This window comes from Euphorbia lathyris, chromosome 7 (genome assembly GCF_963576675.1).
Source record: "Euphorbia lathyris chromosome 7, ddEupLath1.1, whole genome shotgun sequence".
Lineage (NCBI taxonomy): Eukaryota > Viridiplantae > Streptophyta > Magnoliopsida > Malpighiales > Euphorbiaceae > Euphorbia > Euphorbia lathyris.
In genome coordinates this window covers 31,830,001-31,857,916 of record NC_088916.1, presented here as the reverse complement: position 1 = coordinate 31,857,916, position 27,916 = coordinate 31,830,001, and the positions used below count along the sequence as shown (strand labels likewise).

Here is a 27,916-nt window from a genome sequence, read left to right as displayed (position 1 = left end):
GGATATTAATCTTCTGGCCAGAAGCAGCGCAGAAGCAATTAAGGATATCCATAACCACACCAACTTGCTCCTCATTCCCTTCCACAAAGATCATCACATCGTCAGCGAAGAACAAATGGGTAATAGGAGGGCAAAACTTGTTGATGGACATAGGATGGAGATTCCCCTTGCTCACAGCCTCTTGAATTAGGTGAGACAGCCTCTCCATAGCAATAACAAAAAGGAAGGGGCTCATAGGATCCCCTTGACGGATACCCCTGGAGGGAGAGAACGCATCAGACATATCACCATTGATCAAAACCTGGAAAACAGGAGAAGAAATGCAATCCTCAATCAATCTCCTCCAGTTCTCCGGGATACCAGCTCTCTTTAAACTATCTAGAAGAAAACTCCAATTTAAGCGGTCATAAGCTTTCTCCAGATCCAGTTTGAGCGCCACGATCCCTTTCTTACCTTTCTTCATCTTCATGGAGTGAACCAACTCCTGGGAAATAACCACATTGTCCATCATTTGCCTGCCAGGAACAAAACTACCTTGATTTTGGCTAATAATCTCAGGAAGGATACGCCGGAGCCTATTAGCCACAATCTTAGTGATAGCTTTATATAACACGTTGCGCAGACTGATCGGCCTCATTTGTAAAAAGGAGGAAGGTTTTTCAACTTTTGGGATCAGAACCAGGAGGGTTTTATTCACCAGCCTAATATCGTTGGATCCGCCGAAAACACCTATAACAAAACTGTAAATGCCTTCCTTCACCGTATCCCAGTGTTTATGGTAAAAACTAGCAGGAATACCATCGATCCCCGGAGCCTTAGTAGCTCCAATACTGGCGAAAGCCAGATCAATTTCTTTCTGGTCAATAGGATGGAAAGCTTCCTTAATAGCATCCTCCTCCAGCCTAGGAAAGGAGATCCCAGAGTGGGCTTTATCCAGATCCACCTCTTCCTCTTTAAAGAGATCTTTATAGAAATCAAGGGCAATGCGATGAATATCTTCATCCTCATAGACCCAATCTCCATTGGAGTCTTTAATAGCATCAATCTGATTCCTCTGCCTCCTGATAATAGTAGAAAGGTGGAAAAACCTGGTATTCCGGTCACCGTCCTTAATCCAAGCCTTTCTAGATTTCTGGAACCAAAGAAGCTCTTCCTGTCTAAGCACAGCTTCCAACTCGTTCTGGAGAGATCTAAGACGACAATTCAGACTGTGATCGAAACGGATCTCCAAACAACGTTGAATGCCATCAATTCTTCTTAATAGTTTATTTTTCCTCCTGATAATATGGCCAAAGATGTTTTTATTCCATCCCACCACATTCCTTCTGAACCCCTCAGCGGCAAGGAGAACATTAGAATGAGGCTGCCAATTGTTTTTCACAAAATTTTTAAACTCAGGATGGGAATTCCAAGCAACAAGATACCTAAAAGGTCTATTCCCTTTAAGCCTATGACCTTTAACCAGCTTAAAGAGGATAGGACAATGGTCAAAATGACGGAAAGGGAGATTCAGCACGTTCACCTCAGGAAATCTATAAATCGCAGCAACATTTGCGTAAACTTTATCCAACCGAACAAATACGCTATTCCTTTTCCAAGTAAACTTGTGACCAGCGGCTCCCAGGTCCGACAGCCCGCATAAATCCATATCCTGCTTGTGATTAAGGCACCGGTTCACATAATGATTACCCCCCCTTTCTGATCACTCATAAGGGCAATATCATTAAAGTCCCCGGCAACCAACCAAGCATCCACCATGCTTATACTCATAGAGTACAGGATCTCCCATAACCTTTTCCGGTTAGTCAAAACAGGATCGGCATAAACAAAGGTGACAAAGAAAGGTTTATTACCAGGGTAACACACCTTACTATGAATGAATTGATTATCCATACTATTAATGTCAATATTAACACGACCTAGCTTCCAAAAAAGCCAAATCCCCCCTGCCCGACCAGTAGCCTCCGATCTAACACAACTCCAATTCTTAAACTTTCTAACCACTTCATCTGCTTTGGAACCACTAACCTTTGTTTCCAGAAGAGCAAAACAATGATTAAATTGCTTAATTAGATCATTAACATGGATGCGGGTCGCCTTGCTAGTCGCACCTCTAATATTCCAAACAAAAAAGTCCATCAGAAAGGAAGACTACTGACACAGGCCCACACCCTAGATCAGGTATTTATTCGGGGCTCCTGAGAGCCTAGAAGAGGTGCCAAAAGGCCCCCTTTTATCCCAAGAATCCAAAGAACTATGGTTTTTTTTAGGGTTAGCCTTTGGTTTCTTCATATTCAACTTATTGACTCCCATAGACTTTCCAATTGGGCCATCAAAAATAGTTTTCGAATTACTAACCTCATTGGTTCCTGTCACTCCTCAATAGTCAGGACTCCGAACCTTGATCCTGAACCGGATGCAGAATCAATGCCAGCACCGCTCTTGATGTCAGGGGGCTTGACCTTGATCTCGGGAGCAATTTGGAGAGAGGTCATCTCCTTACTGATATCTAGAGAGTGATTCCTAGCAGCAGTTACCCGTGGCTTCCTTCTGACCGACCTTTTGGCAAGCATCCATGGGCCAAAATTCCTCCCTTCACCTTGACTCTCCTCAGCTCTACCTATGTTAGGCGCCACCACTTCCTCAACCACCTTCCTTCTTTTAGGACATCCATAATAAGTATGGCCAAACATGCCACACTCATAGCAGATATTGTGAATACCTTCGTATTCAATATGAAAGACCTTATTCTGAACGCAGAATTTAGACAGAAGAGGCTTAGCAAGATCAATGTCAATACAAACCCTGGCAAACTTGCCCCTCACTGCCCCAACGGTAGTTTTGTCTACATGGTGAACTTTCCCAACAAGGCCACCAATCTTATTCAGAAATCTTTCGTTATAGTATTCAATAGGAAGACATGGGAATCTGACCCAAGTAAGGATCCTATTTACAGAGCAGTCATGAGGATTAAAATTTGGGACCCATGGCCTCAGTGCCAATACATGATTGGAAATAATATAAGGTCCACCATTAACAACTGCATTAAAATCTTCTGCCCTTGTAAATTTAATGACATAATAGTCATTCTCAAGGTCCGTAATGGTAACCTTCCCTTTCTTCGCCCATTGTGCCTGGATCCTCTGCGCAAAGTAATTAAAGCTAATCCTTTTCCCAAGCACAGTGACAATTAGGGATAATTTCCACTTCGATCTGAGGATTCGCTTATCTTCAGAGGAAAGACGGATCACATGACACAGAGGGTCCTCTTGCTCGCCATCCTCCACATCAGAGTCGGAAAAGGCTTCCTCAGACTCATCCTCGATAATGTCATCCTCCAACATGGGCTCCTCCTCGACCACCCCTAACACCTTATCTCTCCAGGAAGATTTCCCCATTCCATTCTCCAAAGTGAAATTTTTTACCGTATCCGCAGATTTCCAAGAACCTGGATTATCATTAGGATATATGGGATTTTGACCCGCAACCCCCTGGGCCAACGGTCCGCCCATCGGGACAGCTTCCGCCTCAAAAACTGCCCTAGAGCAAGGGGCCACTGCCAGAATCCCTGTCTGGGCAGCGGCCATCGCTGCCGGCACAACTGCGGCCGGGCTACCCGTAGCCGCACAGCCCTTCGGGCCATATCCCTGCGAGGCGCGGGCTAAATCCCCAACAGAATCCGAGCACCGGTCACAAGCCCCAGCGTCCGCGCCCCTTACCAGCCCTCCCTCGGCACCCATCGGCCCCCCGCACTCCTCATCCTTCTCGTCCTCGTCAGATCCAACCTCTACCGATACATCCCACCACTCCTTTGCCTTCTCCGCCCTCCATACTCCTATGCCTACCGTGCCAGACCCCGGATCTGGCCCCTCACCACCATTGCGAGCCGGCCGCTCCCGTGAGCGATCCCGAACACGCTCTCCGCTAGCCCGCCGATCGCCAACAGACGAAGCCGAGCACCCATCGCCCCCGTCAACCCCCCATCCGGCCCAAGATCCGCTCCCTGCGCCGTCCCGGCCGCCCGAATCCCCAGCCCCTGCGTCGACTGGCCGCCCGCACCGTCGCTCTCCTTCGCCCTAGCTCTGTTTTTTTCACGCTCCTTCGCCATATCCAATAAAATTTTCTAATATAATATTATTAATTTATCGAGTATTAATTTATAGAGGTTTTACTGTATATATATTAATCTATATATAAATGTGGTTATAATCACATTATAGTTATAATTCGATAATTTTATAACACGAACATTTTTTCCCATACAAATTTACTCCTTACAATTTTATACGAAGTCTTATCATTAGATAAGATTTCTTTTCATTGAAATATCTCCCAAAAGTGAGAAATTTTGTTGGAAAATTGGTGTTTTTTCATAAAAAAAAAAAAAAAAAAAATCTTGAAACGTTTGTATTGTACTTTCGGCAATAACACATCCATAAAGAGAAACCCTGTAAATATAAACGGTTCACATGCAGCTAAACTGTAACATTAATTTTGCAGTAAACCATAAACATGAATTTGATAATAAAAGTGTATACTAAAATAAACTGTTTTTTAGCTATTGAAACAAATTGGAAACCATATTCAATATCCAAATTGGCTTTTAGGTGTCAACCAGGTAAGGTCATCAGTACCAGAACTACTGTCTCCACCAACAGTTGCTGCTGCTGTTGCTGTTCTTTCCTGTGAATATTCAGGCAAACTATACTGAAAACCGACCTTTGGTTTCCTGCAAGGCAAAATAGGAAGTGGTGCTTCACCTTTGAGAATCTTAGCTGCTTCCTTCATTGTTGGCCTTTCTTCATGATTTGGATGCACACAAGATAGTCCTATCAGCAACATTCTCTCCATCTCTACTCCATTATATTTCCCTTTTAGCTTTGAATCAGTAGCCTTAATCAATTGCCCTTGCTCCCATAAGTTCCATACCCAATCAACAACCACTATTCCATTATCATCTACTGGCCTTCTTCCTGTTGCCACCTCTAGCACCACCACACCAAAGCTGTATACATCTGTTTTAGCTGATGGAATACCTGAATATACATACTCTGGAGCAAGATAACCCATTGTCCCTGCTGGTATTGTTGCTTCTCTTGTTAATGTACTATGTTCATACACTTCTGCCAAACCAAAGTCTCCAACTTTCGGATTATATTCTTCATCAAGCATTATGTTACAGGTCTTCACATCTCTGTGGATTATCTGCCTTTCACATTCTTCGTGTAGGTAAGAAAGAGCTGCAGCAACACCAAGAACAATGTTTACCCTTTGTTTCCAGGACAGGAATATCACTGAGCTGCTGCTGTTATCATGGAGCTTTTTGTCAAGAGTACCATTGGGTAAAAACTCATAAACTAAGACTAACTCTGCTTTCTCACAGCACCATCCTTGAAGTTGAACCAAGTTTTTGTGCTTTAAGCACCCTACAATTGTAGCAAACTCGGTGATGAAAGGATTCCGGCTGCAATCTATCTGTGCCTTGTTGAATCTCTTAATAGCTACTGCTCCTACTGATGGAAGGAACCCTTTATACACTGTCGCTGAAGCTCCTTCTCCGATCACTCGACTTCGATGGAACCCCAATGTAGCTGCCTTTATCTCTGCAATTGACAACCTTGTTGGTCCTGATCCGTCTCCCTTACAGATTCTGCTATTACCATTGTTCTTCTTTGTTAGAAAGAAGATGATTATGGAAATAATTGCAACAATAGAAACGAGAAATGCAGATAATCCACCTAGCCCCAAACCCACTTCCCTAATCTTTGTTCTCCTTTCTTGAAATTTATGATTTGGGTTTTCGATTTCATCAGAATCCTGAAGATAGCACATGAAACAATTCTCTTCTCCAGTTGGATTAACGGAAGGCGGAGACCAGAATGTTCTGAATTGCCAGTGATCAACAATGTGAACAGCCGAACCCTGTCCATTCCCGGCGGTGAAACCCACATTCATATACTCCTTAAAGTGCTCAGAAAGATCGATCCTAGCCTCAAGAATGGGGATTTTAGGCTTGGTATGTGAATAACTTGCCCAAACCCTAACTAATTTAGCAACATCAATGTACTCAATCCACGCTGTAATCTGCCTTCTACTTCTAAGATCAAGCCCATTGGACATAGCATCAACAGAAGCAAAAGATACAATGGTGTTTACATCAATCCCAATGTGATTATCGTTGATATCGGAAAAGGAAGCATCAGAATGAGTGTCGAATTCCACAGCAATGAAAGAATCTTGAGGGTTTAAAGCCGGTCCAGGAAGGCCAATATAGCCATTAGAGAAACTGAAAGAATCGGCACTAGAAGTAATCAAGAAAGCCATGCCATCCCCAAAAGGACAGCCTGGAGATTGAATGATGGTGAAAGAGAATCGGCAAGAGAAAGATGCAGGGGTATTGGTTGTAGGATCAATGAACTGAATTGGGTATAGATAGATAGCTCTTCCGACGCCGGTAGAGGTAAAAGAAGCAGGGAAGGAGGAGGAGGAGGATGGCTGAGAGCATTTGTGTTCTTGAGTGAGACTAATGGCGTCATGTCTAAGGTGTGCGTCGCCATAGAAAGTGACATTACTAGCAGCCAAGATGGAACCGGAAAGCGGGAGAAATTTGAAGGCGAAAAAGAAAAAAAGAGAGACCCAAATGGGAAGAAAAGCACTGAATCGCATTGCAACAATTGTTAAGGGAGGAAATTGAAATTTTGGGTTTATTTAAGGTTTCGAGGAAGAAGGAATGGGACGGGGTTCAAGGATACATACAGCATCCTTGAAGATGAAAATATGGACTTGTTACTGAAGATGATGGAGGGAATCATAACTGGCCTTCACAAATCATACAGTTGGACTTTTAGCCTTGTTTTCGGCAAATGCAAATTCATACAATTGTTTTCTATCGTTTCTGAAGCTGCAAAACTAAAATTTTACTTCTAATTTTTTAAACAAAATTAATTTTGTTTGTATCTAATACAAAATTTGAATTACTAGTTTTACTGTTTTTTTAATAGTAGTATTACTGTTATCTGTACAATATACAAAGTGATGAGGTGTCATTCTCACAATAGAATATTGCTTATGTGTCATTTTACAGTATTGCTAATTAAATAGTATCACATCTATCTAATTCATAAATGGCAAAAAGCATCCTAAGGCCCTTTATCTTTCATTGTTTGATGCATTAAGCCCTCGATCTTTTATTTAGACACATTGAGCCCCTGATCTTTCACCATTTGGTGCATTAAGCCTTCGATCTTTCATTTAGACACATTGAGCCCTTTATCTTTCATATATGGGTGTATTATATCCTTCCATAAATCAATTAATATATAGGTTTATTAAAGGCATGTTTGGTGTGACAACAAATGATGTTCTAAAAATGACAAATTCTAAAATAAAAAATATATTATACAAATTAATAAAAATAATTTAAATAAAAAATAAAAAATTTATTGAACACAATAAAACCTTGTTTTTCGATAATTATGTTCTAAAAATAAAAAAAATGTTAAAATTGAAGCACATTTTGTGGAAATAAGAAGGGTAATTTTATCAATAACAAGTAACTACAAACAACTGTTTATGAAAAGAGCTTTTCGTGAAAAGCTCCAAAATATTGCAGTGTCCAGAGAAAATGCGAAACGCTGCAGTTATATAAACCTAACCAAACATTATTTAAAATTATTGATAAAATTACCCTTCTTATTTCCACAAAATGTGCTTCAATTTTAACATTATTTTTATTTTTAGAACATAATTATCGAAAAACAAGGTTTTATTATGTTCAATAATTTTTTTATTTTTTATTTAAATTATTTTTATTGATTTGTATAATATATTTTTTATTTTAGAATTTGTTATTTTTAGAACATTATTTGTTGTCACACCAAACATGTCCTTAATAAACCTATATATTAATTGATTTATGGAAGGGCCTAATATACCAATATATGAAAGATCAAGGGCTCAATGTGTCTAAATGAAAGATCGAGGGCTTAATGCACCAAATGATGAAAGATCAGGGGCTTAATGTGTCTAAATAAAAGATCGAGGGCTTAATGACCCAAATAATGAAAGATCAGGGGCCTCAGGATGCTTTTTGCCTTCATAAATCAATATCCACTTTTAAGAAACAAACTACCACCCACGTTTTCTACCACTTCTTCTTTTCCTGCGGCTCCCTTCTCCATTTCTAAAATCCTAACTGAATATGCCCCCTCTCAAATATCAAACCATTAGTCGTTCAACCATTAGTCCAACGGGCCGAACGGATGAACATTTCGTTCGGCCCGTGGGATGGACAGCGTGCGTCATCCGTTCCGCCCGTGGGACGGGCAGCACAAGCCACCTGTTCCACCCGTGGGACGGGCATCGTGAGCCACCCGTTCCGCCCGTGGAACGAGCAGCGTGCGCCGCTGATAGGGATCAAAAACCCATATCTTTAGCTACGGTTTTAGAACGTTTTTAGTTTACTTTTTCGTCAATAACCGAGCAATTCTCGCATTTATATGTATATGTATGTGTTAGTTAGATTTTGTATATGTTTTATTTACTTTTGTGGTTTAAGTCCGTTTTTGGGCAAATATGGCCAAACTAGCATGTATGTTAACATTCAATTATCTATTATGGCTAATTGATCCACCAAAAGTCGCACCAAACGGAGTGTTTACTCAAAACAAGCGATTGGTGGGTCAATTTAACCTCGGAACTAATATCGTTTAGAGTTTACGTGTGTGTGCAGGTTAAAACAGGAACGAGTTCAGGCGAAAATCACATCTCGGGGACATCCGACAGTCACGCGGGGCATTTGGGCATGTTTTGCTCGTCGAAACTGGCCTTTTTAGGCCAGCTCGGCGAGCTGGCCCTCAGGGGCAAGCTTGGTCGAGCTGGCTATGGCCAGCTCGGCGAGCTGACCTGTTTGACTGATTTCCGACGCCACGATCGGCCCCCACTCTTCCCACCTGCAAAAGGAAACGAATTAGGTCATATTTGGGGCCCGAACCACAACTATAAATAGGACTTTTATCTTGTAATTTAGATATCTTTCATTATTGTAAAAAACCCTAGTTTTCCCCCTTGAAGAATCCTCTCCACCTCCCCCATCTCCTTCAACCTCCATTGAAGAACCTTCGAAGCTCCGCTCACCGAGGATTGTTCAAGGTTCCTCCTTAAGTCTTAGGAAGATGTCTACAGTGGTAAACAGGTTCCCTGAAAGGGATTTTCTTACCCTTTTTATAATTTGTTTAGCTCTTGATACAGTCTATGAATCCTAGGCTAATTGTATGTTCGTGACAATATTTCTCCATCTTTAATAATAATACAGTTTTTGTTTGTTCAATTGGTTTATTTATTTAATCTTTGTCTTACGCTTTGTTTGATTGGTTTAACTCATTTATTAAGCCAAAAATTAAGTTGTCACATATTGCAAGCTGAATATGACCTAGTCAGTGCCTATAGGATTGACGATCCTATAAATGATTAAGCCCAAATTGTTGAGCCTTAGAGCTAGTTTCGGCCTTACAAGGGAATCAGGAACTAGGAACCTCAGAAGGATAAGTAGGGTTAATCGTCTCGGACACAAGTGACTTAGATTAGGTTTTTAAATCAGTTGTATGATCATCCCATATTCATCATTATCGTATCATTCCATATCCCTTCGGGTAATTACTTTAGTGAAAGATCACTTAGACAACCTGTGATCTGCCCGCAGTCTTCTCTACTAACAATACCTAAATGACGATATAGATATGCTAGTGCAGCCGAGCCCCATGAGAATCCAAACGCTCCAGCTGCCTAGTCCTGCACCTCCAGCAGGCAGGAAGGTCGGATACGGTCACCACTTTTGTCTATGAACAAGGTGGAACCGAGCATCAGCTACGTCCAAGCTCTAGCCTGGGTATCGAGAATCCGATCTCCTCGACATAACTCCATGACAGAAGTCGCACGTATACCGTCGGAAAAGTAGTGACCAACCATCAACTCTGCCCGAGTCAGCCCAAACAAGTCCATCACGTATGACTGCAGCTTATCCGGACCCAGCTCAGCGGTCACCATGGCCCCATCTAAAGGGATACACAAAATCTATCACACGTCATGCAACAGAATGCTCATCTCACCGAACGGCATGTGAAATGATGACGTGTCTGGCTTCCACCGCTCCGCAAAAACCGTAATCAGAGGTGCATCGATATGGCCGTACATGATAGCTAGAAGATGGGCCAACCCAGATGACTCGATACGCGACTGGATCTCCTCAGAAGCACCACTGTGCCATAACACCGGCCTCCCGCAATAAACTGATCTTGTATGGCACCTGAGGATGCCCCTATCCTGCCCGCTTTAGATAGCACATGCAATATGTCCTACAAAGCTCGGGACCGGGGCCTTCACGACCTAGTCGTCCTCTACATCACTCCTCGAGTGTTTGCTGCTACCTAAAATTACAGTACATCAATTACAGAATATTCTTGTATTTCCTACTAATCACGAGTAAATCACATAATAGTAACTAAATTTAGCTAATACAAGAATAAATATATAATGTAATTTTAAATTTCTTACTAGAAGACAATCCTGCTACAGTAGAAAAATGTCTGTTTCGACCCATCGTCACTACGCCAAGGGGTACTGGGACAATATTAGCACTCAGAGGAGGCATAGAGTCATTTGCGTCCATCTCTACATCATCAGCCTCCTCTTGACGTCTAACACGCGCATCGTGTGCAGTGTGTGCCCTCTAGGCATCCTCCATCAATCTCTACTCGGTCTGAATCCTCCGAGTAGACGTAGTAACAACACGTGTGGATGTATGTCGGTGTCGAGAACCACCGTCAGTAATGTCAGCCTGTAAATTAACAAACAAACCAATTAACTACATTTTTTATTTCTAATATTCAATTTTACGTTTTCGATTTTTTTACTATTTCGGGTCCACTAACGGGCGTCCCGAAATAAATTTAAAAAAAAATAAAAATACCCGATTTTGGCCTGGTCGGGTGACTCACACCCCTCGACCCAGGTCCAACGGGTGCGCCACAAACGTTCTGTCCTAGGACAGAACAGGTGCGCCACCGTTTCTCCACCTTAGAGGGAACGGGTAGCAATCCGTTCCACTTAAGGGGGAAACGCATGCATCATGCGTTTGCCCTATGGTGGGAACGGGTGCGCCGCACCGTTCTGCCTTGGACAAAACGATGCAACGATCCCGTTCGGCCCTTAGGTGGAACGCATTGTTCATGTGTTCCATCCAGGGGCCGAACGGGATCGGCACCCGTTTAGGCTTAATATTCGAGTTCCGTCTCCGATTTTGGAGACGGAACTCGTGTTTTCGAAAAAAAATTAAAAATTAAAACTTACCAGAATGCCCATGAAACCTTTTCCCTTTTCGAGTTTTGGTGCCATGACGTTTTAGGTCGGTTTTTGAAAATCAATAAAAGGTTGAGATGATTTGAGAGGTTTGGGTATTTTGGGTTGAAATTATGAGAAGGGTAAAAATGTCAAAAGGAGGCAGTGATAAATAATTTAGGGACGGTAAATAGCAGTTCACTACATTTATTGATGAAGACTTCTTTTCAACTATAATTTGTTGCCTTATCTTTTTAATTTGTAATATAGTAATTGGCATATGGAAAAAATGTAATAATATTATAATTTTGAAACAATCAATTATCTCTTAAGCTTTTTTATTTAAATTAAAATTACAGCATTAGGTGAATTAATAATATTCATATATTTATAAGTTATAAATAAAATTACATTATTTGAGCAACTGCTCAACCTATATTCATTAGTTCTTTTAGGCCAAATTCGTTATTCTCGATAGTCAAATATTTCCATTAGAAAAAGTTCATATCAATGCTCACGTTTGAAGTGTAATTTGTAATAATGATTATTAAAGTTTTAGGTATATTTAAAAATATATATATTTAATATTCACTGAATTATTCATCATTTTTCAATAATTTAGTGTACCATAAATTAAAAAATTATTATACTAAATTTTAATATTTTTCTAAACAAATATTTTATATATTCATTAAAATTTAACATGTAAATTTGTAGGTACTTACACAACAGTGACGAAACCAAATAAAAAAAAACTTGCAAAGCACAAATCTAAAACTAGTTTGAATAATATTGGTAGATGTTATGCTTACTTTGTTTTTGACAAAGTAAGTATTACTTTGTTTGTTTTTGACAAAATAACCATAGAATGGTCCTTAAATATTATATTGAACTTTTTAAATAAGTTCATATAAATGGAAATAATTTTATATAGGGTAAATTCTAAAAAAAACCCATGTGGTTTCATGGATTTCAAAAAAAAAACCCATGTGGTTTGTTTTTACAAAAAAAAAAGGACTGTGGTATACGCCGTTACACGAATTACAGAAAATGACTTAACATCATTAGATTTGATGACGTGACAAAGGGTAAAATTGTCCGAATTCTTCTTCTTCTTCCTCCTATTCTTCTTAACGCAGAAGAATATCAAAGAACGATGCCTTCGATTCGCATAAGAAGAAAAAAACAAAGAGAGGAACATATGATAAACGCAGAAGAACATCAAAAAACGATGCCTTTGATTCGCATAAGAAGAAAAAAACAAAGAGAGGAAGAACAAACAAGAAGATGAAAAACCATGCTTTTGATTCACATAAGAACAGAGAGACAAAGAGAGGAAGAAGAGGCATGATGATATATGTAATGGCTTCCGTTCGCACAATAAAAAGCAAAGAAGAGAGGAAGATGAAACGATGGAAAGGAAATGGGAAGTCACAAATAAATAGTCTAGATATATAATGTATTGGGTAATTGATTTAAATATGTAAGTGGGTCTCCAATTTGACCTAATTTTATAATTTTCCCTTATTTCTGAAATTGATCTAATTTGATAATGTTAGGGATAAAATTGATATTGGCTGCCAACGTTAGGAGTAAAATTATACAATTTTAGATGTAGAGGTTAAATTACTCCTGGTTGTAAATCTTGGTGGTATTTTTGCACTTTATACCTTTATAATAAACATAAATGGTAGTATAATGTAAACTTTAAAGTTTGTAAATTGAACCAATTTATTCCTCACTATAGAGATACTTTGGGTAAATTACACCTATGGCCATTGAACTTTATCTATTTTCACATTGTGACCATTAATTTCAATTCTTCATATTATACCCATTGGATATTACACTTTGTTACACTGGTAGCCATTTCACCGTTGACTCGCCTTTTTCAACCGTTGACTCCTCTTTTTACATGTTATCTCTCCCCTTCACTCCTTCTAAACTCTAAAACATCCATTTTGCGCTTATTCGCCTTCTCATTCATCTACCTAGATCCTTTCTCTCTCTAACTCTCTTTTCTCTCTCAATGGCATTAGCAAACTCTATTACCAAAATCGCAATTTTTTTTATCAAAAACAAACGAAAAAGAAGAAACTATCAAAATAAGAAAATCTCAATCCGAACAACATTTCATAGATACAAAAGGAATCAACACAAGAAATCGGAAAAGGGATAACTAACCAATGTTAGGCTTTTTCGATCGATGTTCTGATTCTTTTAACGGCGGCGGATCCACGGTGAGTTCTTGCCTCCTCTTCCTCTCATATATTTCCTTTCTTCTCTTCTTGGCTTTTAGTCCGATTTTCTTGGGTCTAAAATGGAGCACCACCGCAGACAGTAAGGTCACGGTTTAAAATGACTTCCTGCTGCAAGGTACCTTGATTCGGTGTTCTTAAACCCATGAATTTTCTGTTTTAGCATGTCGCCAATTCATGTTCTGAATATTTAATTCCTGAAGTGTTTGCTTAGACACAAAGATGAGAGAGAGAAAGTCACAGAAAAATAGAAAGAATGGAAGGGTAAAATGGGAATTTTACCTTTTTGGAAGGGTGAACGGAGAGTGATAACCAGTAAAAAGAGAAGTTAACGGTTGAAAAAGGCTGGTTTGTAAATTTCAATAGCTATACCGTGAAGAATTGAAGTTCAATGGTCATAGTGTGAAAACGGATAAAGTTCAGTGGCCATGAATGTAATCTACCCGAGATGCTTTTGTAAGTCGGTCAACCTGACAAATCTAACGCAGCGTTTTGAGCCTCAATATGTTAACGTCCACAATCGAAACACGAAGGCTATGTCTCCTTCATCGGCGTCCAAAACCTGCCTTTAGATGAAGCAGCAGCGACGGAGATAGCAAAATAAGATCTAATTCAGCAATGGAGGTCAATCTCTGCGCCTCTCTTGGCCTCCCATCTCCACACCCACTTAATCAATACAACCCTGAAATTCAGTCTGACTTCGCCAATCTCTTCACTCACTTCTCTATCTTATCCACCCAATCCCCCCAAATTCCCATAAAAAACCATAACAAACCCATCATCAAATCTCTTCCTTTTGCGTCCAATTCTATCTCCTCTAATCCCAAAACATCGCCCAATTTCTCAAAATGGCTCAAACCCACTTCAAAAAATAGCCCCAAAGTTCAATCCTTGATGAAGAACCTCTCAGTCCTGGAGCGTGCCCTTATAGGAGCTGGTGGCGGCGGCATTGCTGGAGCTTTTACCTATGTGTGCCTTCACCCACTTGATACGATCAAAACAAAATTGCAAACGAAGGGCGCATCTCAGATTTATAGCAGCACATTTGATGCTGTAGTCAAAACCTTCCAAGACAAGGGGATTTGGGGGTTTTATAGCGGCATATCTGCTGTAATTGTGGGTTCAACTGCGTCTTCAGCTGTGTATTTTGGGACCTGTGAATTTGGGAAATCAATTTTGTCCAAATTTGAAAATTACCCATCTGTTCTTATCCCTCCTACTGCTGGTGCCATGGGAAATATAGTGTCATCAGCAATTATGGTACCCAAAGAATTGATCACTCAAAGAATGCAAGCTGGAGCAAAGGGAAGATCATGGGAGGTGTTATTGAAAATTTTGGAGAAAGATGGAATCTTGGGTCTATATGCTGGATATTCTGCTACTTTATTGAGAAATTTACCTGCTGGTGTTTTGAGTTATTCTTCATTTGAATATTTGAAGGCTGCGGTTATGCGTAAGACTAAGAAGAGTCACTTGGAACCTGTGGAGAGTGTGATTTGTGGAGCTTTGGCAGGGTCAATTTCTGCATCAATAACAACTCCACTTGATGTGATAAAGACGAGATTGATGACCCAGGTTAACAAGGAGGTATCAGCTGCAATGTATGGTGGGGTTTCTGAAACTGTGAAGCAGATATTGAAAGAGGAAGGATGGGTTGGGTTTCGCAGAGGAATGGGTCCTAGAGTTCTGCACAGTGCATGTTTTTCAGCGTTGGGTTACTTTGCATTTGAGACTGCTAGACTTGCCATTTTGAATCACTATTTGCACCATAAAGAGTCGTCTGAATTGGATGTTGCTCCTACTTGACTGTAGTGATGCTGTCAATTCAATTCTAATCCTTTTTTATTTGAAGTTTTGCAACTTAGAACTGGTTGTTGTTCGTTTATTTGTACACTTTTTTATTTTTAACCAATCATAAATGTCGTCTCGTCTGAATTGGCCTTTCATTTTTGTTTTGCAAGCTAGAATTAGAATTGGTTATTGTTTGTTTATCTGTACACATTTTGATGTTGTTGTGACATACTCATATGGATTGTTACAATCAAAGTGGTTTTTTACATTACTCTAATCATGTGATTGGATAGGTGAATGTGATTGGATAGGTGATGTTGAGTGGAAAGGTTGAAGATAGGAGTTTGAAGTGCTGTAATTGATACTATTATGTCATTCAAGCGTTGATGTCCATACCTTTCTGCTTATGGAGATTATAGAGAGACACTCTGAAGAATGTAAACTTCTGATGAATTCTCACACCAGAAATGAGTTTGTAGACAAGGAAGGAACTGCTTCTACCCTAAACTTAACTCATTCCAACTAGAGTTAAATAACTATATTGGCATTCAAGAGCAGTTTGACATACTCTACAGATTCCCTTCTAATAAACTACTGACTATATTATCTTGCATTAAAGAATAGGGGAACGCCCCAATTTGGTTTTGGAGTGTTACTACAAATATGAGGTATTTAATTCATCAATACCATGTCCATGCCTACCATTTTACAATTCAAACCAAAAACCTATTGTGAGCCGCCTATTTCTCCACATCCCGAATCCGAGGGTCATCTTACTTTCGAGGGCCAAATTTCTTTCGAGGAACATGTTTCTTTTGAGGGATATTTTGAAGAGTCTAACAACTAAATCACGTAGTTCGATATTATCGATACGTTGGGGGTGTTTTGGTACTACTTTTTCTCATCTTGTTTGCCTTTTCAGTTTAAAATGGAAAGCTTTAGCTGTTTGGTTAGAGGCATCTTGTTTGCCTTTATAGCTAAAAAGTACCTTTTTTTTTATAAAAAACATAGAATTCCTGGTTTTTGGAAAAGAATCATTTCCTAACAGCAAGCCGTAACAGCAACAACAGATGAACCAAACAGACTCTTTGAGAACACTTTGTTTTTAAAAGATATAGTTGCCACTTGGTTCCAGTCAAACCGGAAAAATTTGATAAAGCGGATTACAGAAGAATTCTTTACCTTTCAAAAACTAATTTCGCGGATATTGGCCCAATAAATAAATTTTATTTATTTATATAAATAATAACTTGTAGTTAATTTTTACAATAAGGTTGTAAATAATAATTATACTGAAAAAATTAAAAAAGAGAGCAAAAGAATAAAAAAATTACATTTTCGCACAAACTGACCTCCAGCTCGGCGAGCTAGAGGCCAGTCCTTGCCTAAAACCCGTTTGGATCCACCCGACTTCTCCAAACGCACCCAAACGGAACCACGAGCTAACCGACAAAGCCTAACCCCTCCCCACATTTATGTCTAGCCTTAAAAGTCTCTCTAACCACAAGGTAATAGGGTGATGTGGCATGGAAGTTGACCGAAGTTAAGAGGAAGTTAGGTGGTTAGTGCAGGTTGAGGAAGTTAGTAAGGTGGCAAGGTAGTGGGAAAAATTTGAGAGAAAAATAAGGATAGTTGGTTGATTAATTACTCAAAATACCCTCTAAAAATACTATAAATAGACTCTTCATTCTTCATAGTTAATCACCAATTCAATACATCAAAATCCCCCTCCTAACTTCCGATGCTTAGTTCTTAAATTCTTCCTTTTGTTCTTCAAGTTCTTAGTTCTAAATTCTCTTTTCTAGTTCTTCTAAGCTTCAATTCAAGTCTTTAATAGCCTCTTTTCAAGTTCCTTTCATTCAATTTAGCATCTCGAAGTCTAAAGTTTTCAATTCGTTAGCTAGAATGACTTTCTAAATTAATTTTTTCAAATTCGTCCAGTTATTTTCCAAGCCCAATTTCATCTATTTAGAGTCTGCTTTTTGTTGAAACACATTTCCACACTAATTTTGATTTGAAAAACCTATTTAAATTAGAATTAAATCCCTAAGATAAAATTCAAACACATTAAATTTAATTGCTTTGATTTATTTGTTACTAATGTGTTTGTTCAAGTATTGCTTGGAGTATTTAAATATACAAGTATAAGACATTAAGATAAATCCCAAAGCCCAATAAGCAAGGTCAATGCCCAAGTAAGTCAAACAGATCAAAGGCTTGTGATTCAGCTCAACCCCGCAAGTAGAAGGATCCAGAATATTGCTAACTCCTTCACAACGAAGCCGCTGAGTTCAACGACAATGCAGATAATGCAAGAGTTGACTCAATAAACTTGGGGACAAAGTTAATCCAAATGAGGAAAGGATCAGACGCAACAGAAAAGATGTCTAGGAATCTTTGCCTAAAATAGAGAGACAACCTGACGCTTACTGAACAAAAGCAACTGAAGCACTGATCAAAAAAAAAAAAGACTACGTTCTCATTGGCCGCGACACTAAGCATTGAGGAACGAAAAGGACAACAGAGCCGTTTTCCTCCAACGGTTATTTCGAAATTTGAAATGACCGATGGCTCAAGTGTCACTATAAATAGGCCTCTCATTTGCTTCAATCGATGCAGTACTTCAACAAGTCGAAACGCTGACCAAATTCTTCCTTGAAGTTCTGTACAAAAGCAAAGCAAAGAAATCTTATACCAACTCTCATTTTTGTGTAAAAGATTAATTTTTAGATTATTCAAAGTGTTCTTTTTTATTAGAGCAAAACCCTTATCAATTCTAAAATTGTCAGGAGACTCTGACTTGCTCGGTATTTAGCACTCAAAGGTAAATAGTGTTAAGTATAGGATATAGATGACAGTACTCTGTATAGTCGCTGACTATTGTAAGGGGTTTGTGCTCACCCAAAAGAGCTCAGTAGTGGATTAAAGGTCGGAAGGATTCCGGGGACAGGATGTAGGCAGGAGGCCGAACCAGGATAAAACTGCTGAGTAACATTTTCTAACCCTTAACTCCTTTATCTGCTTGCTTTTTATTTCGTCTAGTAAACGCTTAACTGAACATGTACTGCGTTGTATGTTTTCATGCTGAATTCAGGCATAGACTCTCGAGTGCTACTTCATGACTCAACGTTGGAAACAACCTTAGTTGTTGATCAACTAAAGCTTCCTCTGACTTTACCCAATATCATTGTGCTAAGAACAAAGTGAAAATCTTTAACTCATAACTCAAACAAGTCAGCATAATCAAGAAATTTTTTAAATAGTTCCTTAACCCCCCCCCCCCCCCCCTTTAGGAACTTATTCTTGTAACACAAGGAACCAACACTTTTGCTTTCGATTCTTTCAACATATTTGTTCTTGACTTCCTGAAGTTAAATCTAGTCTTTTGATTCGCCCAATTCCGTGTTCAGAAACTCCGTTTACAAGCCAATATTTGCACCCCAAATTGTTTTAGACTTTCTGTTTCCAGCTTTTACCATGATTCATCCAGTAATTTTCTAAGCTCGTTTTAGTCTATTTAAATTTCGTTTCAGCCTTCAGTCCCTTCTAAATATTTGTTCTTGAATTTTTGAAGTTCAATTTAGCCTTTTACGTTTCTTGATTGCGTATTCGTAAGCATTCATACGGTCCCTCCGAAGTTGGAGGTCAGATCCGCCTCTTAGGAATAAATAGAGTAAACGGGCCCTGGCCTATTTACCGATCCATTTATGGCCCGTCCATAACCTAATCAGTTTAGGGTTAGAGTTTAGGTTTAGCCTAGCTATAAATAGATATCTATAGAGGCTAAACCTAAGAGCCAATACATAAGAGACTAAGAACACTATAATCAGAGATACTACAAAAGGAAATAATACACTCCGTCTCCTACACCCTAAGTCATCGTCCCCTCTATCTGAGCTTGGTGTGTGCTCTTAGTTCGTGGAACAATGGAGATTGCTCCTCTAGTGTAGCAACCTCCTAGATCTGTGATACAGAGCCAAGGTTGATTACTTCTGCTGATGTTCAACAGATCTGCACTACAACAGATAAGCCTAAATTTATTGATTTATTTATTGATAGATCCGGGTTCATTACCCATCATTTTGATGCTAGAGAAATCCATTATGGCCATTAGAGCTTTCAAATGATTTTAAACAATAATTATATAGATTATTTTTAATAATTTATTGATTGATTTAAAATATGTCTATATCCGTCATTTTATATAGTAATATCAATTGTTCATAATTTACTAAAAACTAATATATAAATCGTCTAACAACAAACGGCTAACATTAACATCAAACAACCAATAACAACATCAAATAATAAACAATAAATAGAAATAACTAAGCCAAACAGAGTATAAGACTATGAGTCTCCACTTCTATATGTATATAAAAGGATGTGACTCCTTAGGTAAAGGTAATTTAACTCATTTTACCGTTATTCTGCTACATTCTTTCTTTATATTAAAACCAACTTGAGTGACCGAGTATCTTTCACCGGGATCCGAACAAGTTTTATTTTACAGGATCAATAAGCACGACCAATCTCAATCCGGCAATACTATCCGGAATTCCCCATCCTAGTATTTGGATCGTTAATGGCAAAAAAATTCTCGTGATGTTATCAAAATATTTAAAAGTCTTTTAAAATATACCATTAATTTAAGTCTTAAAAGTATTAATTAACTAAATAATAATAATAAGGGAAAATTACAAATTGGGTCAAATAGGAGGCTCATTTATATTTTCAACTCACTTACTTAACATACTACATATTTAGACTATGTTTATGTGACTTTCCTAAAATACCCGCACCCTTTCATCTTCCCCCTTCTATTCGTTACGCGAACGGTTGCTCTCCCAAATATTTGATCTTCCTCTCTTCCTTTAAATTTCGCAAAATCTTCACCATTTCTCCACATCACCATGTATTTCGCTTCTTCCTCTCTTCATCTCTTGATTCTTCATCTTCCTAATCCTAGAAAACGAAGCCATGGTTCTTCATCTTCCTGTTCCTGCTTGTTTCTTAGTTTCTTTCTTCTTGCGACCATTGAAGAAATAGTTATTCTACGTTATTTTCATCGTTTTTCCCAGTTTATCATATTGTTATTGTCGATTTTAATGGTGAAAGGCGCGAAAAATGTAAGTATATACTATTTTCTCTGCGTTTTTCTAGAAAATCACTTCGCGTAATCTGGTTTCGCAAAGATATGAGATGAGAAAGAGTGTGAAACGTGACGATCTACTTCGTGAATCGATGATTTCGCGAAGTCTGCGAGAAGAAAAGTTCATGATTTTTCTAATGGGACACATCCATCCCAATCTTGTTGTATACCATGGGACACATCCATCCCAAAAGGTCTGGACTTCCAATTCAGGGAGAAATTTCCGTCCAGATTCGTCACGTTCGCTTAAAAATAATTTTAATGTTGTTATTGTGGCAATCTTGTTGTAAATTTTGATAATGTTATGATTTTAATGTTGGAATCCCTTGTTATTGTGCCTTTTTATTGTTATATACCACTTCGCAAAAACACGTTCGAACTTCGCATATTGAGACATCTACGAATTGAAATCATCTAATAACCCAAACATTATCTTCACATACTTCACATATCGTAAAATCTGTGAAGTCAGACGGGAGGGAGACAGGCGCGACGTAAAATTACAAACATATTAAGGGTATTTTGGAAAAGTCACACAAACATAGTCTAGATATGTAATAGGTTGAATAAATGTATTAAAAATGTAAATGTATCTTCCATTTAATCCAATTTTATAATTTCACCTAATAATAATAATAATAATAATAATAATAATAATAATAATAATAATAATAATAATAATAATAATAACTGGGCTCAAAAGAAATTCCTTCTGCACTTGTTATTCTAAAAGTTCATCAAGAGTTCATTCAATCCTGTATCCTTAGAGCATCTCCACCCTATCCCCAATTCTCTATATTTCTATCCTCAATCCCTATTTTTTCTTCAACCCATTTATATATTTTCTTCCCTATAAAGTATATTCCATAATTTATTCTACTTTATCTACTTTTTATCTCTAATTTATTATTTTATTTATTCCCCAAATTAATGGGGAAACATAGATTCTTCCCCAATTGTAGGGAAGAATTGATTTCTTCCCTACAATTAGGGAAGACAATGGGGAGGATTGGACTGCCAACTCTCCCCAATTCCTCATTTCCAACCCTCCATATGGGGAGAGGGTTGAAGATGCCCTTAGGAGTCCACTCAATCAAGAATAATAATGAGGTGTCAACAAAACTTTATTATTTAGCCCATATTTGGAAACCTTCATTTTAATTTTTTTTTTTTTAGGGAATCCAATTTATTTGAATTCTGTTTTTCAAATATTTTATTTGGAAACCTTCATTTTAATTTTTTTTAAGGAATCAAATTTATTTGAATTCTATTTATTGAAATGAAACAAATGAATAATGGAACTACTCAATCATTTTCTTAGATACCAATCTAATTTAATAGGGGGATTTAATGGTAAGGATGTGATGTGATGCACTCTCAAATTCAAGAGTTTGATTCCGTGTTGAGCCTCCGCTCCAAAATAAAAATAGAGCCACAACTATAAATCATTTTGGAAATGTTCTAATTTATATCATCGATGTTTAATTAGAATTAGGATAATTATACATTTCAATTCATCTTAATTACATTTTAATTTATTTAAAGATAAAAACAAAGGAACTCTCGTATTTAAAGCATTTTAAGTGTGACATTGTTAAAATTCCCGAGCTTATTTGAAGTAACAAAAAAAAAAAAAGTGAATAATATGAAAATCTATCTTTGAGAATTTATGTAATGTAAAAAACATTTTGAGTGTCTTGACTATTTTGATTTTAATGGAATTGGATACTTAGATTTTTTAACACATTAATTTCTTTTAATCATGTGAGCTCTTAAAAAAAAAATCAGTTTTAAACATAAAATTCAAGTACTATTTATGTTACTAGTAGAAATGTTATTCGTGAAATAAAATCTGATGTTTCCATTTCAGCGTCTCCTTCCATGTTACTCTCACAAAAAGTAATTCTCACTTAGTTAAAATAATAGTCCTGTTTGGCAAAAAGCTACTGGCTGTTAGCTGATTACCTTTTTTGTTAGATGATTTGATTAGCTGATTGTGTAAATTTGTTTGGTAAAACTTAGCTTATTGTTAATAGCTATTTGAGTAAATGAAAAATAAGGACATAATAAAACATTTATTTGGAGTTAAAGGATAATAATTAGGAGTAAAAATGTCCCTCAAAAGAGATCTAGCAATAAACTAATTGAAAAAGCTACTAAAATGAGTTTTTTCAAAATTAACTTTTTGGACATAATAAGTTTTTTCAAACATCTCTTCACCAAACACGACTATTAGGAGTGTCACTAGTCAAAATCTTTAAAGTAACACAAACTTTTAATTTTATCTCAAAAAGCTTTTTACCAAACAGAGCCAATATATTTTATAAGCAAGGAGACCCACATAATAAAAAGTGATCACTTTTTGTGAGAGGAACATGAAAAGAGACACCAAAAGGAAGACAACAGATTTTCTTCCATTATTTGTTTCATTTACATTTTGAATTTATATATTTAAAAGTAAATTTTTTTTATGTTTGATTTATCTAAAAAAGAATAGTAACAAAATATAATTTTTTTTTTGATAGTGTAACAAAATATAATTTGGATACAAATTAAATGAGTAATTCTTTTTAACTATATTCAGAAATTAATTTAGTAAACACATAGTTTAATATAATAATAAAAAAATATCAGAGTTTGATGGGTAGAAATAAAAAATCAAAGTTTGAATCCACCAAAATAATAACGATAAACTGATGCATTCTTGCCTTCACTTGAAAAGGTCAGAAATTGGTGAAAGAAAAGAATAAATAATAAAAAAAGGGATGCTTTGCAAATTGCTTAATGTTAGTGCTTTCATCACCGAATTTTGACATTTTCAATTAAGATCCCCTTTCCCATTCATATTACTGTTACTAGTATATTCTTCTTTTTCTTTTGTCTTTTACCTAATACCAATATGCACTTGAATTGCTATTTTTCTTCTTTTATTATTCCTATTTCTAAAGTCTAACAATACATGTCTACTTATCACGTTATGGTTTTTGCTTCTATTTTCAGGAATCTGGAATGGAATGATTCACCAATTTCAATCCTTGCTTGGTTGGTGGCAACTCGAATAAACAAAGAAAAAAAAAAAAAAGAGTATCATCGTCTTCATTTCATCATCTTTCACTTGGTTAATAGAAACATTAATTCGAGTTACAATACAAGATCAATTTCTAAACTAAAAGAAGAAACAGATGAACAATCTGGAAAGAATTTCCTTTATGATTTTGTGTGTGTATAAGGTTAAAATTGTGAAATTAGAAAAATGAATCTAACAAGGCATGATATGGGTAGTTTTGGTGTCATAACTCATAACAGTGCTACCATCTTTCCACCCAGCACTCAATGTCAATACCTTAACCAATTCTGAACACATCATCTTTACATTACCTTCTCCTTCACTCTGCATCACCAACAATACCTTCGTCAAACCATTCCTCTTCACCACCATTTCCTGCACTTTCTTATCCCTCAACAAACAGCACATACTCCATAGCACCATTACCGCATCCTCCGTCGCTCTTTTTGACACTTTCATTACTCTCTCTACTATACCGATTACACAATTCGGCTCCTCGCTTATAGCCGCCTGTCCATCCCTGCATCTCGACACCGCTGATAACAGCTTTAACGACTTCTCTATGCTTGAAACGCTCGCCTTCTCGCTCCACATCATTTTTGTTAGGACTTCAACCACCCCGAGTTTAACCATTTCAATCTTGATTTTCCGACTTATGGTCAGGCATGTCAACAACGATAATACCGCGTCGGATAGTGCCGGCGTGTTTTCTGTTTGGAGGAGGCGGAGGAGAACCGGACTCAGATTATGTGTTTCTGCGATGAACCGTTTGGATTCGTTATTGAGTAAAATTGACTCCATAACTCTAATGCCTTCGGTTTTGGATTTTGAATTTCCATTTCTGATAATCGAAACCAACGAAGATAAGCAGTTTTCATTACTGTTGGAGATTAATCTTTGCAATTTCTCTTTCATTCCTTTTTGAAGCGAAATCAAATCCAATATTCCAACCGTCAATTCTAAAAACTGAATCTCGACTCCCTCGCTGCTCAATACACCAACAATTGCCTCCATAAATCCCTCAAATTTCACCAAAAATCTTCTGTTCTCCTCAGAAAACTTTAAAAACTCCAAAATCTTTCTCATCGATTCCACTCTCCGATTCTTAATATCCTCAATCCAAAGTCGAACTTCCTGCTCGGATATACTCGTTGAAGCCGGAGAAGAGAATCCGGAATCGAGCCGACGAGTGGAAGACTGATCCCAGAGGTTGATTAGACGGTGGAGAGTAAGGTTGGGAATAAAATCCTTGGTGGAGAGAACCTGCATCGTGGCGGGACAGGTGTCGTGACCGGACTCAAGCCAGTGCTGAATACTGGAGCGATCGTATGTGACGCCGGTGCAGAGACTGACCGGAGATTTCATAACGTCGAGAGAAATCGGGCACCGGAAAAGATTAGGGATGGTTATGAACAGCTCGTTTCTTCCCATGGTTTAGTTTTGTTTGATTGGTCTGGCCTTTGGGAGAGCAAAACAGAGAGGAGAGATACGGGTTGGGCTTTGTAGCAGCAGAGTCAATGGAGATGACGTCGTTTTGAACGGGCAAAACAAGGCTGGTAAGGTCAATGGTCAAACGCGGGGTTTTTTTCTCTTTTAGAACATAAAAAATTAAAATTAAAATAGAATGAAGCTGTAGGCATACTGTATCGAATAGGATCGGATCCATCGAAACGTGGAACATGGGAAGCATCAGTGGACCTTCGCGTAATTTGTGGAAAGCCTTATTGTTATAGAAGATAGCATAATATTTGAATGGTCCCCTACCTCAATTACTCACTATACGCCAAGTCCAACCCCTTAACTTCAATTCTCCTCTTTTTTAATAACATTAATTATTATTCAAAATAACATCACATTAGTACACTCAATACCACCCCTTTTAGATTGACCATCACGTACAAAGGAACATATCCAAAGGTATCGATGAAAGCTTCGGCTTCCTCGTATGGATGAATTTTCAAGAATCCTACATGATATTTCTCTTAGGACTTAAATTGCTAGAGGTACACGAATATCCTAAACTCATAAGGATTTCTAATCAAGTGAAGAGCTTAACCTAAAAAACATAACAAGTATAGACAGAAGATACGATATGTTAACTGCTATCACAACTAGTTCATATTCTTCAATCTGGTCAAAAGCACAAACTGACTTAGGTATCAGAATGGGTTCGCCGGACTTTGGTCCTGTCTGACCTCCATTTTCTGTTTTACAGGTTAATACGACGACGGATTGCCAAGGCGAATTGGACACGTAGGCAAAAATCAGATATACAGTTATGATTGGTGTGGTGAGCATGGATCGAACACAAGACTTTCAGATCATTCAAAAATGGTTGCATTTGTTCGAGTTCAATCAGAAATTCAACGGAATTATGAGGAAGAGGTTAATCAATAGGCAGAGCGCCAACCCCAACTTGACCCCAATACCAACTTTTGGCGGAAGAGGTATCTCGGAGGTTTAGCCATAATTTAGTAGTGATGCAGAATGAGATGGACGACGCAAGGGAGGCTTATGAACAGGAGATGGTCGACCTCAAAAGTCAAGTAAAGGTAAAGGAGGATCTCCGAAATAAGCTTGTTCATACAGCAGAGTCCAGTCGGAAATCCACTAAGACCTCGAAGGAGCGTTCCCGTATGCCTTCTCCCATAAAAAGATACTCTCGATCGAGAACTCCTTGGTGTCATGAAAAAACAAAAAATCCGAAGGGGTCGATCCCCTCAAAACCCTCAATAATCGACGTAAATGTTCGGAAACATATAAGTTAAAGGCGAAGGACAACACACCACTCATCAAGCGAGATATACTCGAGCTCCTTAGAAAGTTGGCGATAAGCAGACCTGACTCACGGGATGGATATTCAGCCTTATCTGAGACGTGTACACGTCTGTCTAAGGAAATTAAACGTCAGCCGATGCCTCGTGGATTTTGGATTCTTAATTTTAGTAACATAGCGGCACTAGAGATCCCGTTACGCACGTTAAAAATTTCTGAAGGATCATGAAGGCTACCACGTAAACAGATATGGTACTTTGCCGCCTTTTCCCGACAACACTAAAGGAATCCACTACCTTCTAGTATGAGCAACTTCTTCTGGAATCTATTTCCAATCAAATGGCTGAATCATTTGTAGATCACTTCATCACATTAAATACCGGAAGGGAAAACCATACAAGACCTCAACCGAAAAGTTCAGATCGAGGGAGAATCTTTTGCCCAATTCATAGAAATTTTCCAGATGCTGGTGATCCGAATCAATTAATTGAGTGTGGAAGGAACTATTGACGCAATGGCCAGTAATTGTCGAAACCGAGCGCTTCAGCAAAGCATTATTACGTCTAGACCGAGAGATTTCCAAAGCGCATAAACCGGACCTGAAGCTATACTGGGTGGGATGATCACAAGCCGAACCATCTACTTAGGAAAGATTCAGCCCCCGATCTTGACAAGCCATCTAGAGACAAAGACTAGAGAGACCAAAGTTCACAAAAACCTCGGGAGCAAAGGGATAAGCCACAACTCGCCTTTAACACCCCCAAGAAGGAGATGCTATTTTGAGTAGAGGATAACAAGATGAGAATCAAGTATCCACACAAGCTTAAAAAGGATCGAAGTAGTAATTAATAATTATAATTATAATCACATTAGAATTCATATTTTCATTTAGGATTATAATTTAATTAATTAGTATTCTAATCACATTATATTTACATAATTAAATAAAAAATACAATTACTAATTCTATATATATATATATATATATATATAATAATTCTAATTCTAATCGCATTAAAATTCACATTTCCTTTTAGAATTATAATCAATTTAATTAATTATTTTATAATCATAATCTAATTATAATTACATTATAAATCAATTAAACAACTTATCACACACCATATAATATTTCAGCCCCTCTCTAACTTTCTTTCTTAAGTACTATTTCATCCTTCCATCTTAATTCTTAGTATGTGACTCATTAGGTTCTTACCGCAACTAGTTGTATACGTCTATTACAATTAACTTAAACAAATCAATTCAATAAAAACGTATAACATAATGAAAGCATATAGTGTTTTATTAGAATCGTCACACTCTTCTAGAGCCATAAGAAGTCAAGTTGATTATAACTTTTTACCATTCCGAAGTACAACACGATCCTTCGTCAACTATATCCTTAAACGAATTGTAACTATGGAAATTGTCAAGTGATATATACAGAGACATGTGTTTACTTGTCCATGTAGAATTAACTCTGAATAGATAAGTTAAGTGAAATCTCTATTTCATATCTTAACTTTATCACCTTGCAAG

At 37.7% G+C, this 27,916-nt stretch overlaps 3 protein-coding genes across 3 annotated transcripts; 1 reads left to right on the top strand and 2 right to left on the bottom strand.

Moving 5' to 3' along the window:
• Positions 1–4,394: 4,394 nt before the first annotated feature.
• Positions 4,395–7,067, bottom strand: LOC136236026 (L-type lectin-domain containing receptor kinase S.6). Its single transcript, XM_066026145.1, has one exon. The coding sequence runs from the start codon at positions 6,664–6,666 to the stop codon at positions 4,585–4,587; it is 2,082 nt and encodes a 693-aa protein (XP_065882217.1). The 5' UTR covers positions 6,667–7,067; the 3' UTR covers positions 4,395–4,584.
• Positions 7,068–13,948: 6,881 nt separating this feature from the next.
• LOC136200893 (protein MITOFERRINLIKE 1, chloroplastic) lies at positions 13,949–15,654 on the top strand. The gene has a single exon (XM_065991398.1). It carries the CDS (start codon positions 14,211–14,213, stop codon positions 15,396–15,398), a length of 1,188 nt encoding a protein of 395 aa, XP_065847470.1. The 5' UTR covers positions 13,949–14,210; the 3' UTR covers positions 15,399–15,654.
• A 7,953-nt stretch (positions 15,655–23,607) lies between these two features.
• Positions 23,608–25,114, bottom strand: LOC136201139 (U-box domain-containing protein 28-like). Its single transcript, XM_065991725.1, has one exon. It carries the CDS (start codon positions 25,031–25,033, stop codon positions 23,795–23,797), a length of 1,239 nt encoding a protein of 412 aa, XP_065847797.1. The 5' UTR covers positions 25,034–25,114; the 3' UTR covers positions 23,608–23,794.
• Between the last annotated feature and the right edge of the window lie 2,802 nt (positions 25,115–27,916).